Source organism: Amborella trichopoda, chromosome 1, assembly GCF_054954075.1.
Source record: "Amborella trichopoda isolate Santa Cruz 75 chromosome 1, AtrichopodaSantaCruz75HAP2 v2.0, whole genome shotgun sequence".
Taxonomy (NCBI): Eukaryota; Viridiplantae; Streptophyta; class Magnoliopsida; order Amborellales; family Amborellaceae; genus Amborella; species Amborella trichopoda.
In genome coordinates, this window is record NC_142336.1 from 43057758 (window position 1) to 43076497 (window position 18740).

At 38.9% G+C, this 18740-nt stretch overlaps 1 protein-coding gene across 25 annotated transcripts in view; it reads left to right on the top strand.

Moving 5' to 3' along the window:
* The window catches only part of LOC18442125 (uncharacterized), a 90872-nt gene that overhangs the window by 10032 nt on the left and 62100 nt on the right, over window positions 1–18740 (top strand). For 16 of the 25 annotated variants that reach the window (XR_016055255.1, XR_016055279.1, XR_016055253.1 and 13 more), the window contains exons 3-7: window positions 1208–1411; window positions 3537–3728; window positions 4032–4291; window positions 5128–5247; window positions 5410–5499. Coding sequence is in view for 12 of the 25 variants with exons in the window: in XM_088866307.1 (XP_088722433.1) it covers window positions 1208–1411; window positions 3537–3728; window positions 4032–4291; window positions 5128–5247; window positions 5410–5499 (866 nt within the window). In the remaining 13 variants the exon portion in view is untranslated. The remainder of the gene's footprint in view (window positions 1–1207; window positions 1412–3536; window positions 3729–4031; window positions 4292–5127; window positions 5248–5409; window positions 5500–18740) is intronic. The other 9 variants (XR_016055259.1, XR_016055262.1, XR_016055273.1 and 6 more) reach the window with 1 other exon arrangement.

Here is an 18740-nt window from a genome sequence, read left to right on the forward strand (position 1 = left end):
GCTTTGTAACATGATTGAATTTTGCTAATATCCTTTTTGAACCATCATTCCACCACCAAGTTTCCTTATTTGAAAGTCTTTCCCTCTAGATTTTCTTAAAACTTCTTTTGCCACTTTCTTAATACAATTGGGCATGGGCATTTCATTCCACGTAACATTAATTTTGTCTTCAGAATTCTATTTTCCTTTTCTTCATCACCTCTTCCATCTCTTAAATTTTGTAGTTAATAATTATAATAGTAATAGTAATAATGATAATAATAATTAGTAAGAATAACAACAACAACAATAACAATAATACTGAAACAACAACAACAATAATTAATTAGTAGTAATAGTCATTTTGGTGGTAGCACCAGCAGCAGCAGCAGTATTAGTACTAGTTTGCGATCTACATTCCAGAACATGTCAGCGACATGCAGTCATCACTTTCCTGTAATGAAAATAGTATGCCATGGGGATCTTCTGAGAATATACTACCCTATCTTACCAGTGAAGTTACCAACTCAAATTAGGGTTGTTTATTGTTTGAAACCCTGAGGCGCATGCATGTGGAAAGGTAAATGGGAGAGTATCCCGTTTTGGTCTGTAGATTATATACAGATTACAGTACCTTGCTAAGAAGGTGAGATAGAGTGGATGGCGGCTTTTGATGACTCCTGATTTCTCTATGAGTCCATGAACATCCTAAGAGGCCCCTTTTAGGCTTCAAATGCCACCGTCATCCATAACTTATCTTTACTAACAGCTTTAATTACTGATTTTGTTGTCCCTTTCAATTTGCTAGCTCTAAACTGAAATTTGAAGTCTTCCACCACATGAGTTGTTATAATTCTGGAATCGTACGTTTCTAAGGTGCCAATGGATTTTATTTGTCAATTCTGAATTTGAAATTATTGTAGGAGCCGTATAATTCTTTGGAGTAACACTTTCAGTAGAACAAGACACTCGATAGTCTGTATATTTGTATAGTAGAACAAGACACTTGATAGTCTGTTTATTTGTATACAATCTATTCATTTTCAGTACCAAAAAAAATTCATTGATAGTCTGTTTATTTTGATATAATCTAGCATATATACAGCAGTTTGTTTAGCCATCTTGCTTACTTCTTTAATTATGTTTGTCGTTCATTCTCCTCTTAAAATTATTAAATTGCTATTTAAAATGACATTTGACTGATCTATGATGGGCTATGGTCATGCAGGAAAAGAAACTCAAGGATCAGTTTGATAACATTCCTTCTCAAGACGAGCTGAATTCATTGGAAATGGATGGTGTTCGAGCGGACATTATCTTGGTGGATGCGGAGAAGGATAAGAAGCTCACTATGCTTAAGCAGCTTGTTGTAGCACTAGTTAAAGGATTACATTCAAATCCGGCTGCAATGATTAAAAAAATTGCAGGAGTGGTGAGAACCTCAACCATTGTTGATTGATGGTTAGACAAGTCATATAGTTTTTCTGATACCCTTTCACTTAGTCTTTTCTAGTTTTTATTTTTTAAATCATGCTTTGAGGAGAAGTTCTGAGTTCTAACAGAGAGTCGCTTTAGTTTCTGTTGCACAAATCTTTGGCACAATCATTTCTGAATTCTTCTATCTTTCTGTCTTTTCTAATTCTGGATCTTTGTGGATATTTTTTTCTTGCCTTCCTTGAATATTGTTTTCTGATTGAAATGTAGAGTGCTTTTTCTCATTTCTATCTCATTTTATAATTAATTTTGCATTAATGAAATCAAATTTTGTACAAATGGGAATTTGTACAATTTGTATAAGAAAGGAAAACCGAAATACGGAAAATACAATCTTTAGGAGTTTGTTTGTTCGAAAATTAGGAAAAGTATGGGCAGATATCTTCGATGATCAGGGATTGGTTGCGGTGGTCAGGAGATAGGAAGTTTGGAAAAGTATGGGCATATATCTTCTATGATATGGGAATGGTTGTGTTGTGGTCAAGAGATAGGAAGTTCAGGTTGTTTCACCTCCATGTTCGAGTGACCCTCTGTGTTTGCTTCTCTTCACATCCGTCTCAGAAGAACCTCAAGGTTTTGAATTAATTTGAAAATTTTGCAGACTAAATGTTTCAACCTCCTGGGGCAGTGAGAGTCTCCCTTAGTTCATTTGATGGTGTTCTTGAAATATTCTCAATGGGCAATTTGCAAGGGTGCAGCACAAGGATTCTTTACATTTCTAATTGAAATGAATAAAGCATCTGTTTATATGTGGGGTCAGCAATTGACCTGTCTCTAATGTGTACTTGCTTCTATCAATAGCTCCATGTATGGAAGTTTAGGAAGTTTTTATGCTATTAGTAGAAAGAATTTGCTTGTGGTGTAGTAATGATCAGCCAAATAAATTTTTGGGAGATTCCTCTCATCCTTAAATGATTTCTGAGACGTTGGTGGTTCTATAAATTTTCTCTTCCTTGAACTTGTGAAAGAAAAAAATAGTTGCTCATCCCTTTCTCCTAACATTTTCACATGAATTCATCATTGTAAACTAAAGCATCTATTTATCTGTGTTCGTCCATCACAAGGGCCTTGAGGCTCGTCTTTTGTGCCTCAACTCATTTCTTTCTATTTTTTCTCAATAACTTTTAAAATTGAGTGCAGAAGCCTTCAGCTCCTCACAAAATTCACTGATCTTGGTTGAGTGCCTTAGGAACAAATTAATAACTATCTAGTCACATGTTTGTATGTGATTATTGTTTCTTACCCGGAGGGGTATTTTACTCATGTACAATTACTTGTATATGCTAACCATATGAGCCTTGTTCTTTTGACTAATAAGAATCTTGTTTCACAGCTTAACTTTCTAGTCATGGATGGCAATGTAATTTATTTGCATTAGTTAGTTGTACAGCTACTTTAAGTTCACCGTTTATATATAACCTCAATGAATTTGAACTGGGAGTTATAAGAGTGGGATAATTTATTGTCAAAATGAGTCTAAGATGAATCTTTTGTGTATAATTGGATTGTTGGGATGGAATATAACATATTTGTTTCCTAGAAAATAAAGAAATGATTCTTATTTTTCACAAAAAAAGGTGATCCACCTAGACATGTGAATGAAGATTTGGCACCTCAACGCGAAAATATTTATCTAGATAACTGAAATGTCGATTAGCTTCTGGAATACTAACTACATGGAGACATATTTGAGTTATGTACAGCGATTTGTAACGATATGTTTACATTCTCTGACATAATGCATTTTGAAATGTACATGTAACTTGTTTTACTGAGTGTGTTTTTTTGCACTTTTACTGCTGCAGGCAAGTCTTAATTATAGAGAATGGATATGCATTTTTCACTTGCAATCATCTTCATGATGAGGATTGTCTTTCTTAAGTTTTATTTTGCATTGTTGACTAGATGATGTTGAGAGACTAGTTTGCATTCTAGATGTTTTCATGTTATGGATAAGCTCGTCCATATCCACAAACAATATCATATTGGAAGAGCAATAAATAATACTTGCCATGTGTTGCCTTCATAATTAGTAACGTGATTCTGGTAAATTCGATGTACAGGTTTTTGATTTCTATGGACGAACTGGTCCAGAAGGAGGTCCTGCTAAAGCTGCACTAGAGGAAAATGCTCATGGATCTGAGCATCGAGGTTTTCAGCTATTGGGGCAAATAAAAAATGGCTCATGCCGACCAAGAGCAATTTTATTTAAAGTGCTTGCTGATGCTGTTGATCTGGGTTGTAAACTTATGGTGGTGATGTTCCTTTCCTATATTGCACTTCATTTGAACTATAAAAAATGCCTGAATTTGTTTTTGTCAAAAAGAAATGTTCCTGAACTTGTTGCGTGCACTCTTCTTGTTCTAGGATAGCTATCATAAAAAGTTTTCTGAACTTATTGCTTGCTATTTTCTCTTTCAAGGATTGCTTGTCATAGCTCTTTTTTTTTTTTTTTTTGTTCTTTTGGTGTGTGGAAAACGTTTTTTTGAATCAGAAGATCGGGTACATCAAGTTGTTCCAAATAGCTCATATGTATCTCTTGTGCTTCTTTTCTCCAGGGCATACCTAGTGATGGTGCTGTCGGGTGCACAGACCCTTACAAACACATGTCAGTTTTAGTTATGATAAATTCTGTGGACCTTGTGGTTGATCTTATGCGTTATCCGGGCCACCTGATACCATTTTCAACCAAAGCACTTATAATGTACCATATTTCTGCTGGAGGAGAAAGCGACTCTGCGGAAAATGATTCCTGTGATTCTCCTCTTGAACCAAACAGTCCTCTTTGTGGACTTTCAGACAGAATGGATGGTGAAGGGTAAGAGTCTTGCCAACATGTTCCTTTTGATGTTTATATTCCATGAACACCTCTGCTACCTTTTTGTACAATTATCTTGTCTTGTGGATGAACTCACTCTTCAGATATTGTACTGCTTGTGTCTGATTTTTTACATGCATGCCTTTTTTTTCTTATTAAAATGAGTACTTGTTCAGTGAACTCTTCTTTCTTGCTTATCATACCAGAAACAGTTAAACTTTGGACTCCTTGGAAGACTGATATCCGTCATGTAGTTGAATTTGATGAAACGTGGATATGGTGTTTTTTCCTAGTTGTTGATTGTGATACATGAATTGGAAGGCATATACTATTAAATACAATGTGTTAATTCAAGGGTTGTGTCATTCCATGTGATCTATCATCCTCTTATCCAATGACCCCCTAATTCCATGCTACAATGGAACAAGAGTTTTGGATGCTATTATTACAACTAAATGGTCAGAAAATGCAAATCTTGTATTCTTTTCTTCAGTTGGTTAATCTGCAGAACTTTTGTTGGATTTTGCCTGATTTAAGATTTAAGCGTTTTGCTTTCAAACAATTATACTTTTCTTCTGGCATCATAGAGTCTGGTGAAGATTGGTATTCTTCTTCTAAATGATAATGATACTGCTAATTTTACTGCTACTAGTGCATTTGCTTGTGTAATTTTTGTTATTCCATCTTTCACACTCTGCGCTATCCCTTGACACTATGTATTAAGGGGCCCTTTGATGATCTTGTTTGTCATATTCCTTTTGTTGGTAATTTTTATTGTTGTTCTTAAAGATCCAATTTCTCACCTTCCATAATTACATTTATACTCATTTATGCAGCCTGGAGCTAGATGACAACAGCTCCAGATCTTTTGGTCCAAGGAAGGTTGAATCGAATGCAGCTGGTCCTTCACTTAGAAACATAATGCTCAGACTCCCATCTGTTGAGGGAAAGCTCAGGTGTTGCTTTCTATTTGATCTTGCATAGCTCTGCTTCACTATGTTAGAAGAATGTTTTTACACTCCATTTATTTCAGAGTTCTTTCTTTATACTTGCACCCGGCTTTGCTTGTTAATGACATTAAATATGATGGCACTTATTGAAGCCTCATGTTTGTTCAGCCTGTCTCATAGTGAACCCAATATTGCAAATGCATTTTGGCGACGCAGCAGGAGGAAAGCCATTGCTGAGCAGCGCACAGCTAGCTCCAGGTACATCTGTAAATAATAGCATTTTTGTTCATCCACTATATCAATGATGTCTTCCTTTAGTTCAAAAGTTGAACTAAAATTTGACGAGTTTGTTGCCATTTCCATTTTCGACTTCATCACAAATTTTTCATGGTAAAATATTATACGTGCTGGATATATGTTTGATGTAACATTCCCCATACAATATCCTTGTTCTTATTCAATCTTTCAGTTTTTGACCAAAAAATACATTACAGAGATATTATTGGAATTTATCCATTCCAGATTTAGTATTACTGTGGAAATGATTATTAAGATAAAGCACATTAATTTTGTTGTTAGGAAAATCGTCATTAGTGGGGCCAGACCAACTAATATATGACGATAAAGGTAAAATGATCAAACTGCATTTTAGGGATGGAAGAAACCAGCTAGAAAGTTTTCTTTGGAAAAGGGAGTAATTGAAGTTTTGAAATTCTTCATGGATTGCACTGTGAGGAAAGAGAAGCACTCTAGCTCTCCAGCTGCCTTATGGATGAGGCCTCTTTTAAAAATACAAAATTGGAGAAAATAATAAATACAATACAAACAAACTTGTCATAAACTATATTTGTCAAAAAATAAAATGATTTCTTTGTTTGCTATTTTAGCAATTATCTTTCATATTTAATTAAAAACTGTATTGCTAAAATTAAAAGCTGCAATCAAGCGTTAATGATTTGTGAATAAAAGATTGATTACAAAATTTATAATTTATAATAAATCGAAAGCGGCCTTTTTGAATCTTGATGATCTTTATTTTATTAGAAAAGAATTAAAAATGGATGGAAACCTGCGAAAAATGTGTGATGAAGAGTTCTTGTTTGGAAAGTTTGATTAGAAAGAATATATATCTGATGCGATGTCGAAGTTAATGTTCTTGAGCTATGAATAAGCCGTCTTTTTTTTTGATGTGGAGCTTAGTAAGCAGTTGTAGTACAAATTTGCTTGAGTTTTCCTGATGTATATTCTACTTATCTGGGATAAGTTAATTGTAGGGCTGTTGCTCAAATCGACCTGGGCATTTATGAATTTGGAACATGGATTTCAATTTCTAAAAGGAGTATCTTTTAAAACATTATCCGGCAGTTGATTTTCAAGTGTTCTCAGATTTGCATGACCAGCACCATTGTTGGAGCTGCAAATTTCATAATATGACAGATATAGATTTCCTTGCCACAATAAGGTCTTTTGATGTCGAAACTCAAAACTTCACTTTCTTGTCGGGTTTTGATTTTTGGCTTTACTGTATAGTGTATATTGTAAGGCTGCGGCTTTACACTGAATGTTATCAAACTCGCTTGAAGCCTCTGCGTTTTGGCCTGAACGGAATCTCTTCGGTGCTTCGACCCCAGGGGAAGTCTTTGGGTATATTTAAAAAACTAAAAAAATAATTTTTTTTTAAAAGAATCTTTGTATGAAACTTCTGTGGTGCAAGAATGCAAGCATATTTCAAAGCAAGCAGCCAAGTTCTTCCGAAATTTGTTGCATAAGGTACCTATATTGTACAAGTGGCATGTCATATGATACTTTTAATGAACAAAGCTGTAAAGAAGCCAACTGAAAACTTGTACAATCATTAAAAACCACCAAAAATTTCAAAATATCGGTTGCTTTTGACCCAGCCAAGGGAGTTGTAAAACATTGAGAATAATACGTAGAAGGCAGCTATTTGCTTCACTTTGTTTCTTCTTGGGTGAAAAATCCGAAGCCTTCAGCCTCTTTGACCAAAGCAAGAGAAGTTGAAAAATGCTGTCATGCTAACGACACTGTTTAATCTTAGGTGACTTCTTGCTCTTCTAGATATGAGGTGACTTTGATTGGCGATATGAACAACATAAATAATATTCATATGCTGAAAGTAGTCAAGACAATTGCACACGGAACCATTAAACGACAGGTGTTACTGCAGGAGTCTTTAGGGATCACAAGGGTGAAGTGCTACGTACTCAGGGCCAGTAGGCCATTGCTTTGCAACTAAGGCAGAGGTCCTTATGTTATTAATTGGATTGTGAAGTTTGAAGTCTTGCTGGGACTCCATTTTAGTTTAGGGGGATCCGGGGACTGTCATTTCTTGGTCCAATGTAATGCAGACAGAGGTTAGACGACAGTTCTGAGGACATTTTGGGCATATCATTTTAAAAAAAAGATGAAATTTTGAATTTATAGTCCATGAGAACGATGATTTGCATACACATTTGGAGCAATGTTTTAAATTTGGCTTTGGTGCCTGCTTTAATTTTCTCTAGGAAGAGGCTTCAGTTTTTCAGCTACTTCGGTGAGGTCGTTGGGGTTTGTCTGTAGTCTACATAGGCCAATAGGCGACAAGACGAGGTAAAGTAGACTTGGGTGGGCTAGCCATGTGCAACTCAAACCCAATTTAATACCTGTTAGGAGGTGCGATTTGGTTTAAGTGGAAGGCTCTAAAAAGACAAAGGAAAGGTCCAATAGGATATGGATAGAAGTAGTGAGAAAAGATATGGGGACTTTGGTCTTACTTAGGTCAAATAAGAGCAAAAGTAGCAAAAAGCTACCTGCAATATAAGTTGTGCAAATTCTCCTCCTTTCATTTGATTGATTTCTTTTAGGAATATTTTTCTATCGCTGCCATGGACACTTCTTCGGATTTCAGCGCATGATCATTTGTTGGTTTCTGTCTTTGCCATGGACATTTCTCTTTGGACTACAGTAATTTGCTTTTACAAAACATGGTTATCATTGTTTTTAATCGATTTTTAGTTATTTATTCTCTTTTCAATGAGTCTTTTACTGGTTGACATAAACTCGTATTAAATCCTACAATAAACTTTATAAATCAATGCGCTCCATTTGATTTTAGTGTTGGGTTGTCAAGACTCTCTCTAGCCACATTAGTTTTCAATATGCTCTCTCTAACCAAAACACTCTAAACAACTGTTGGAATACATTCTGGTTTCAGATTCTCTTCAGCCCAAAGGCCTAGGGAATAGATTTAAAGGACCTAATTCTTCCTTTCCCAGAAGAGCTCACTCTGATCCTATAAGAACCCTATAGATCATGTATACCTGTGATACAAGTATGGAGTATGCATGCTTAGTTTTTATATCGTGCAATTTACCAAAGACATGCTTGCTGACAGTTCAGTTTATGCACATCAACTCAGGCTAAAGAATATGCATACAAAACACACATAATTATGTTTTATTTTCAGCTTTCAAGAGCACATATTTTCTTTCATGCATCAGATATTTGAAAAGGACTACTCAGGAAAAGTTGAGTATGATACATTCTTTTTTAAGAAAAGTAGACTCTATATATTTTGTTTTATATATGTAAGTAAATCAAAATAAGACTTCCCGTATGTTGGGTGCTCCTATACAAAAAATTACCCACAATTCAGGGGTCATACTCAAAAGGTTGGGGGCCCACTTGCCCTTAAATGAAACCATAAGAGATTCTTAGGGAGGATAAATGAAGAAACATGCAAGAAAGAGAGAGTGACGGAAGATTGACTGAAATTAGAAGAAAGAGGGGATAGAAGGTGAAAAGGAGAGAGGGAGGGGGTGGGGGGGGGGGCGGGGGGTGTGGGGGGAGGGGCGAGGGAGGTGCTAGTTAGTGTCATTCAATCCCATGGGCCCCCCCTCGAACCTTCCTTAGCCAATGTGTTGTTAGCGTGGTTTGCCTCACCTACATATGTGGTGGATCATGACTTCACCGCCTTGCTTAAAATAGAGTATATGGTAAAAATTTGGAGTTAGATGCCAGAGGCACTCGGCTTTCTTAGAATCCCAAGCTATGGTGTTACTACTGTCCCCTTCTACCATGATTTGCATGGTGTGGAAGGAACTAGCTGAGACCCTTTTGTGGCCTTCTAGGAGGGCTTTCGACTTTGCTGTCGTTGAGTCAGTGTGGCCAATAGATTGTGAGAAAGAGAGAAGGGTCGTCCATATTTTTTGAGATAAGGTTAACATTGTATTACTGGGAAGTGATAATTACAAGATGTGAGAGTCCGAGAGCACCCACTTGGAATGTCTCTCGGTAAAAAATGCGTCAACCTGTCATGTACAAAAAATGGGCTTTTAGGATCCACCCGATTACAAAGATTTACATGAAGCTTTCAAAAAATAAACGAGGGCTAAAAGATGCCCAAATACATAGTGTCTATGTTGTGTGCATGTGGTCCATAACAAAAAAGGAGTCGGACCGGGTGTGCTCTTCTACTTAGCATATTGTCCTTATTGTTCCTTAGCATGCCCCCTATACCTGCGGGTCCTGGATTTCGTATAGAGCAGCCATCCGTGTTAAGCTAAGAAGTTATGGTGGTAGTTGAGTATGATATTTCTCCAAATAAACTTTAGTCTCACACATAGTTACCAGGATCTACTTTGGTAAGTGATCCCTTCTAGGATCTCGATTTTATTGCTCCTGTAATGGATATCTTAGGAATCTCGATTTTTAAATTTTGAGATCTCGATCCCCACAGATACGGATCCCGATTCCCGTTGTTAGGGATCTTGATCCCAACCTTAAAGACCAAAATAACAACCAAACTGATAATTTTCTTTGTTTATAGCCAGCTAGTAGCACAATTATACTTCTAATATAGTTTTTTTTTGATAAAGTGAACTGGTATTAACAAGAACAAGAGCGAACTAGAAAAGATAGGTGTAGCAGCCCCCACAAAAAATGGGTGCCACCTGGGCCCGTAGGCGAAGGTAAAAAATACCCTTGGAAAAACCAAAAAGGGGCCGCTATTGACAACAACACGTTGGCAAAGCAAAGACACAGAAGGGTTTATGAAGCACCCTGTTTCCATGTACGATGTATACAGAAAAAGCAAAAGGGTAAGAAAAAACAGTAGCCTGAAAGAGCCACAGGATTATTGAAGGCCTGTATGGTCAGAGAGGTCAGCTCCATCATTTGCCAATAGGTCCGCTAGAGTGTTGGACTCCCTGAATGTATGCGTCCATAAGACGCTGGTATCCCTGCATAAAGAATCAATCTCATAAAATATGTGCAGAAGGGTCCACAGAGGTGAGGTTTTTCTAGATGCCCATGAGATGACGTTACTGGAATCCCCTTCAACTATCAGTAAGGTTCCCCAAGAGAGTTTAAAGTTTCTCAGGCCTATCAGGAGTGCCGTGGCTTTGGCTTGTTGGGCATTCATTACTCCAAGCCGTTCAGCATACGTAAAAAGAATCTTCCTTTCATCATCTCGGACAACTCCTCCTACCCCTGAGGGCCCCGGGTTGCCCCTAGAGCTGCCATCAAAGTTGAGTTTGATAGCACCTCTGGGAGGTGGTTGCCAGAAACTGCTTTTAGTGGGCCTACCAGGCTTGTGGTAAAGGATCAGATGCCAATTGTTGGAGAAATATGATGAAGGAATTCCTGCGAACTCTTTGGAGTTGGTTGCCCAGACGGTGACCGTAGACAAAATTTTATGGAGGAGTACCAGTGGCTGTTGGTACCTTCCCTTGAAAATTCTATGGTTCCTTTCGTTCCAAATGACCCAAAGTAAGGCTGCTGTGGTTGTTTTCCACAGAATTTTTCCAGCTTTCGGCCATGGCACGCCGAAGTCTATGGCTTGTAGATCAGGCACAGAGGGTGGGGTGACCCATTGGACGCTGAAGAGATCTAGGATTTTACTCTATAAGAGACTCGCCAGATCGCAGTGGATGAAGAGGTGTGCATTGGTTTCCTCCTTGGTAAGGCACATGATGCACCTATTAGGGGTGTGGACCCCTCTCTTTTGCAATTGATCAATCGTCAAAGCTCTTTGGTAGCAAGTTAACTAGTTAAACAGTTGGACTTTAGGGGGGGCTACGGACGACCAAGCTTTAACCTGTACAACAGAGTGGTGTGGGCCACACTATGGGGTTGGGTGAGTGTTTTATAAAAAGATGCCACCGTGAAGCAGCCAGCTAGGGAAGGAGTCCATACCAGTAGAGGGTAAGTTGCGCTCATGTAAGGCTATTAAAAGTTGGTTGAAGGGAAGTACCTTAGCTTCAGAGAGATTCCGTCTTAAGGTTGGGTTCCAAACTCTTTTCGTTCCCAAAAGAACCATTTCCTCAGACACCTTAGAATCAGGGTTAGAAGCAATGGAGAAAAGGAAAGGGTAAAGATCCTTGAAGGGGGTGTGATCGAACCATAGATCCGATCAGAATTTAACCCTGGCCCATTCTCTTGCATGCAGTCTAGTGAACTTTTTGAACAGTTCGGGGGAATGGTTTATGGAGTTCCAAAAACCAGAAGCTCTGTTTTGACGCGTTTCTTGTGGTACCCAAGATGAGGTCGGTATATGATACTTGCTACGAATCACTTGGGCCCACAACGCGTCCGATTGAGTGGCTAGACACCACCACCATTTCCCAAGCAGAGCTAGGTTATGCTTTCTAAGGGATTTGATACCCAGCCCCTCTTGAGATTTCGGTCTACAGACTTTGTCCCACGATAAGAGATGGAACTTAGTTTTTTCCGGTTATTCAGACCAAAGGAAGTTTCTGGATAGCTGTTCTAATCTGTTGGCCACGAAGGCATGGATATGGAAAAGGGACATAAGGTAAACAAGGATGTTGACAAGGGTTGCATTTATTAGGGTTTTGCATCCTGCCATGGAAAGGAATCTGCCCTTCCACCCAGCTAAGCGTTTATCCACTTTTTCAATGATGTTAGACCACATGTTTCTTTTGGGTTTACCAATTCCCAGGGGTAGACCCAGATAAGTAGAGGGGAGGTCTTCTATTAGTCAAGGCCAGCTTGGAATAAGAGATCTGATCTGGTTAGGTGATAAACCCACTCCCAACATTTTGGATTTAGACATGTTTATTTTGAAACATGTAGCCTTCTAAAAATATCTTAGGAAGATCCTAAGATTTTTGATTTCAGTGGGATGAGCATCCAGAAAGACCAGTGTGTCATCTATGAACTGCAGATGGGAGACTGCAGTCCCCTGAGAGGAGCTCATGAAACCAGAGATTAGGTCTGCTTGAAACAAGCAAGTAAGGGATCTACTGAAGACCTCAGAAACAATGGTAAAAAGGATAGGGGAGAGAGGGTCCCCTTGTCAAAGACCCCTAGAGGCAGGGAAGAAGCCTTTTGGGGACCCGTTAATGATTACTGAGAAGTGGGGCCTGAAGTAGCATCCTTTCATCTACTTCCTCCAGATATTTCCAAAACCCATTCTAAGTGGAACTTGATCAAGTGGCGACCATTCGACATGGTCATAGGCTTTCTCCCAGTCAATCTTGAAGATAAGGCCTGGTTTCTTGAGAATTGTGTCTGGAGTTGATACATTCATGTGCCACGACTACCCCGTCTAGGATTTGCCTGTCTTTGATGATAGCAGTTTGGGAGGGGGAGATAACAGAATGGAAGACTTTTTGAAGCCTAGTAGCCAGCACCTTGGATAAAATCTTGTTCGAGGAATTGATGAGGCTTATAGGTCGAAAGAGTTTTAGTTCGTCAGCTTCTGGTACTTTGGGGATCAAGGCAATAAAGGTAACATTCATCACCTTCTGAATAATATCCTTGGAGTGAAATTCTTCAAAGAAGGAAAGGATGTTCTGTTGGAAGGTGTTCCAAAAGGTTTTAAAAGGCGCTATGGGGTAGCCGTCGGGTCCAAGGGCCTTATCAATGACAAGGTTATTGATGGCTGATAAAATTTCAGCTTCAGAGAAAGGTCTCTGGATCCAAAGTTTAGAGTGGGCTGAGATAGAAGGGAAATTCTGAGAAGTCATCCTAGGTCTACGGACCTGGGGGGCTAGAACTAAATCACGGAAGTAATCTAGGATGGCTATCTCGATGTCACCCTTATGAGTAAGGATGACATTATCCTTTTTCAGGGTGGAAATAGTGTTGTCCCTTCTCCTACAGTTCGCAGTTCGGTGAAAGAAACCAGTGTTTAGATCTCCTGCTTTGAGCCATTTGACACAGGATCTCTGGTACCAAAATAGTTCTTTTTTAAGATTAGCAGAGTAATCCTTATGTGCAGAAGATCTAGTAGTTGACTCTTACTCGGTCAATGGTTTGGTTTCCTCAAGGATGTTCAAGGAATGGATAACCTGAAGGAGGTAATTTTTTATTAGGGTGTAGTTACTAGGGCAAGTCAAACTCTAGTGTTTCAGTGCAGCTTTAAGAAGTTGAAGTTTTGTTTGAGGCCTGTACCCTGCCCTCCCTGTGGCAAGTGTGGAGAAAGAGTTCCACCAAACGGGGATCAACTCTAGGAGGGAGGCTTCTTGCAGCCAGGCCAGTTCGAGTCTGAATTGTTTTGGGCCTCTATGTACTGCAGCTGTGTCTAAGATAATAGGGTAGTGATCAGAGGTAGTTTTGGTGAGGGTGAGAGCATGAGATCTTGGAAAAGCTTGCTCCCAGTCGACAGAGAAAAGAAATCTGTCTAGCTTTGAGTAGATAGGTTGTTGTGCATGGTTGGACCACGTGAATCTATTCCCCTGGATAGGGTTGTCTATGAGTTCATTACTAGATATGAAGTTCGAGAAGGCCTGCTTACCTCTTGGATTGCAAATGGGTGTGTTTCTTTCGTGAGCCCAACGACTAATATTGAAGCCCCCCCCTAGGCACCAGCAGGGGTGGGGTAGGGAGGCAATTTGATCAAGTTCTGACCAAAATTGTCCCCTGAGAGCGTTGTTGTTTGGGCCGTACATTCCAGTGAATTTTCAGTTGAAGCCGTTTGAGGATCTAGAAAGGAGGATGGCAACAGAGAAAAGACCTTGGTGGCTGGAAACAAGGGTGTGGTCGTAGGGGTCCCAAATGATCCATACGCCCCCTGCTGCACCAACCGCAAGGATGGAGACCCATTGGCATGATCTACGACCCCAAACCTGCCTGATTTGCTTGAGGGTAAGATCCGACAATTTAGTTTCCGAAATGTTTAAAATGGTAGGCAAGGACTTAGCAGTCAAGTCTTTGACTACTGATTTTTTTAGAGGCTGACCCAAGCCTCTAGTGTTCCAAGACAGGAGCTTCATGGACAAAGGTTATGGGCTGGGAAACTTTCTTGGAGGAAGTCAATCTGGGTGACCTTCTCGGGTGCTCAGTGGGACAGGTCGACTGAATGGAGTGGTTAGGAATGAATGAGAGAAGGAAGAAAAAAGGTTAACAATCTCCTTATGATCATTAGGTCTCACCTTCATGCGGCTGTGAGCGTCGACCTGGATAAAGTGGTGCGTTAGTCCCTCAGGTCCTTCGTATTTGAAACCCATGATCTTATAAATGTTCTTCATCTTATCCAGGTCCCTCTTGTTGTCATTATCATTTAGGCCGCTTGCAGTTGGTCCCTGAGAGGTGGACTTCACTGTGCTCTGACCATCGACGTCAACCGTAAGCTCGTTAGGGCTGGGGACCGCTAGAGACGAGACAGTAGGTTTGGCTGCAGTGTAGTAGTCGGTGCCAGTAGGGTTTGCATTTCTTCTTTGCTAATAATATTGAGATCCCTAATTTAAAGAGTATACATGATCCTAAATTATCATACACTTCAAGGTTAGTAGCGAGATCCCCAAAAGTTGGGATCAAAATCTCAAAAGGTCGTGATCAAGATCCCCAAAAGGTCAGAATCTCGATCCTTAACCTTTGGAGATCTTATCTCTAACATGTGCATTATATGGACGGCATTCCCAACCATAGGGATCTTTTAGCATTTCATGATCCCCACTCCTGATCCTGATTCGGTACCTTTCCTGCTCTCGATCCCAACAACTATAGTCTCACAGTGCACATGCAAATAAAATATGAAATATGAAATTCAGCGTGTTATGATTTTGTATAGATTGGTTTTGTGCATGTGCAATTATTCTCAGCGCAAAATCGTTACAAAAAACAAAAGAAAATCATGTTCTTATATTTCAGAGTTAAATCAAGTACAAAAAAAGTAAATATGTGAAAAAGCCAACAACTTTTGGTTTTTTTGCGAAGCCCTAATTATCAATTATCATTGCTAAAATTAGAATTTTACAGATAATATGAACCTACATGATTTTTCCATATTTATTTTCTTATGAAAGTCTCAATAACAAAATTAGGGTTTTTCAGATCTTAGATTTGAAAACAAATTAATTGTCTCAATATGATTTGTTTTTAAATTCATGAATAGAAGAAATGAATTACAAACTTATCTGTATCATAGAATTTTAATGTGAAAATGGAAAAGAGAATATTACAATTGAATGGAAATGCTTCGATCGATTAAAACCCTCTCTGTAAACATTTTTTTTATTATCTTATGATTACTCAAGTCCTATTTCCATTAGCATGTACTTAAATAATTGTGTTTTACCGTTTATACATTTTTATGAGATCAAAACCTATCTCTAGGTTTTGTCATATGTGCCCTATGTTGGAATTTATGTCCTTTCAAGACCTTAAATTCTGACATTTTCAATGGCTCTTGAATTCAGTGGGAGTAAAAGAGCGACATGACTCTAGGATTTTGGCATGCTGGGACCAAGAGTCTTGGAAGCCCAATAAAGTCATGAGGAGGATTTATACGCATGGGAGGTACCGCGAGGGTCGAGGGTCGCCTCTTAGTCAGGGTCGGTTATTTTGTTTGTGCCTCATGACTGAGTGATGGGCTCGGGCGATGTGACTTATGTGTTTAAATGAGCTCGATGGCAAAATAGCCCTGTACGGGAAGGTTTAGTATCTTAGCGTATTGGGACCAAGAGTCATGGAATCCCAATAAATTCATGAGGAGGATTTATACGCATGGGAGGTACCGAGAGGGTTGAGGGTTACCTCTTAGTTAGGGTTAGTTATTTTGTTTGTACCTCATGACTGAGTGATGGGCCAGGGTGATGTGATTTATGTGTTTACATGAGCTCGATGACAAAATAACCCTGTATGGGAAGGTTAGGGCCAATAGAGGACATTGGCCTAAATCCTTGACTCTTAGAGCCTTCTCGTAGCATGAGTATATGCAATCGCATTGCATGGGAAGCCTCTCTTCCAAAGATCTACTGGTTAGCGACATGCGCATGTGCCAAGAGAAGAACCCCCATACCATGTGTGTGCATGTCATCTACGGGGTGCACCTTAAATCCACTTATACTTGGGGATTCAGGGTCACACGTTGGTTTGACTTTGATAGGCTAAGATCATAAGCCATTGATTATAAACTGTGGTCCATGAGTCTGTTGGGTCATACTGAGAAGGTGGCTTTGGATTCTGGGTCTAGCCGAGTGGAGTGCTGCGATTCGTAATTCAACTCTAAGGATCCTAATTTCCTTTATAAATATTTTAAAACAATGCCAAAAATGATTCATTTTAATGGAAAAACATAATTTTTTTTTTTTATGAATTTTTAGAATTTTTTTGGGCAAGAAATCCATTTTCCCAAATTGTTTGGGATAAATGACAAACAAGGACAGTCTGCCAAGACCCACACGGGACGTCCAAATAGCCAATGGATGTTCATGTGATTGCTTGGAGGGTCCCACGCCACCCCACGTGGAGGATGAAGGGGTGATGTCAGCCCCCTCAAGAGAACCCCCCTGTAATTATGCAGTTTGTTGTTTTATGTTATGGGCATTGTTTTATATAGTTTTGTGAAATATTGAGATTTTAAAAAAATATTTTTACCACATATTTAATGCTTAAAGCAAGAGATCTTACTCAATGGTTACTTCATCCTTTGATGGTTAGACCCTTTGAATCATCTTTGATCTCCATTGATCCATATAGTTGAAGGCATCTTCCATGCATATTTTGACAGTTCCTATGAGCTTTCTTCCTTGAATTTTGGCTGATATTTCTTTGAGATTTTCATGATCATATCAGTCACTTAGATCTTCCTTTTGTTCTGTTGAATTGTTGGTTTTATAAGAGGAGATTATGCCAAAATTTTTTGAACCAAATTGTGAACTCAATTGAACCGGTTTTGAGTTTTAAGAGCCTGGTTTTCTCCCACGATTTTCCACTTGGTTTGATATTTAGATCTCTGCAAATCCTTCCATGTGTTTAAGTGTGTATCAGTAGATGCTTGGCTTCCCACTTATTAGATGATGAATTGGCCCCATTTTGAGGTATGCCATTACATGTCACTCAATGGGACATAGTTAAGACCCAAGGTCGTAAACCAGGCACCCAAGAGCTTCGATTGGCTTCCCATGGTAGTGATGCATTACACACTTGAGCATATGTATGCTGATGTAATGGAATCATGTTTTGCCTTGTAAATTTGAGTGGTGCAGAATTTTCACATGCACACTATACCTGTGTAGTTTGATGATTTCCTTTGATAACTTGTTTTGTTCTTGTATAATCGACCCCAATTGAGTTGTATCCTCTAATTTTAGTGTATTTTGAAGTCAATAGCTCACTGTCGTTACAGTGACCTTGTTGTAATTTGATTTTGCAGATTGTAATTTCAAGTGTATTGAAAAATTCAAAGGTGTATTGGCTTGCATTTTGTCTAAAATTGATTTCTATACACTCATACCCTTGGGCTGATTTTCTATGACATGCTATTTGCCAAGGTCTTATCTAATAAAGATGCGATTTAGTGATTTGGGGAGCGAGGGTTTTGGTCTCTCTTCAATCTGCAGTTAGGGATTGGTTCGCCCCCTTTCTCTCCTCAATGGTTCTAACACACATAAGGATTGAAAGTGGTGTGTGACCTCTTCCCTATTATAACGTCATAAAAGACACAAAGACACAAGTTCTGTGGCCATTCGAGAAAAGACTTATCTACCTAGAAATAAATCTCTGTCCTATCGCTCTTATCTCCTTCAATCAAGGTCCACCATCATTCCTACAATCTTGCCAGAGTCAATCTATGAGGCCCTAACAACCTGCCATGGTGGACCCACCATTGTAGCTCACTGTCGTTACAGTGACCTTGTTGTAATTTGATTTTGCAGATTGTAATTTCAAGTGTATTTAAAAATTCAAAGGTGTATTGGCTTAAAATTGATTTCTATACACTCATACCCTTGGGCTGATTTTCTATGACATGCTATTTGCCAAGGTCTTATCTAATAAAGATGCGATTTAGTGATTTGGGGAGCGAGGGTTTTGGTCTCTCTTCAATCTGCAGTTAGGGATTGGTTCGCCCCCTTTCTCTCCTCAATGGTTCTAACACACAAGGATTGAAAGTGGTGTGTGACCTCTTCCCTATTATAACGTCATAAAAGACACAAAGACACAAGTTCTGTGGCCATTCGAGAAAAGACTTATCTACCTAGAAATAAATCTGTCCTATCGCTCTTATCTCCTTCAATCAAGGTCCACCATCA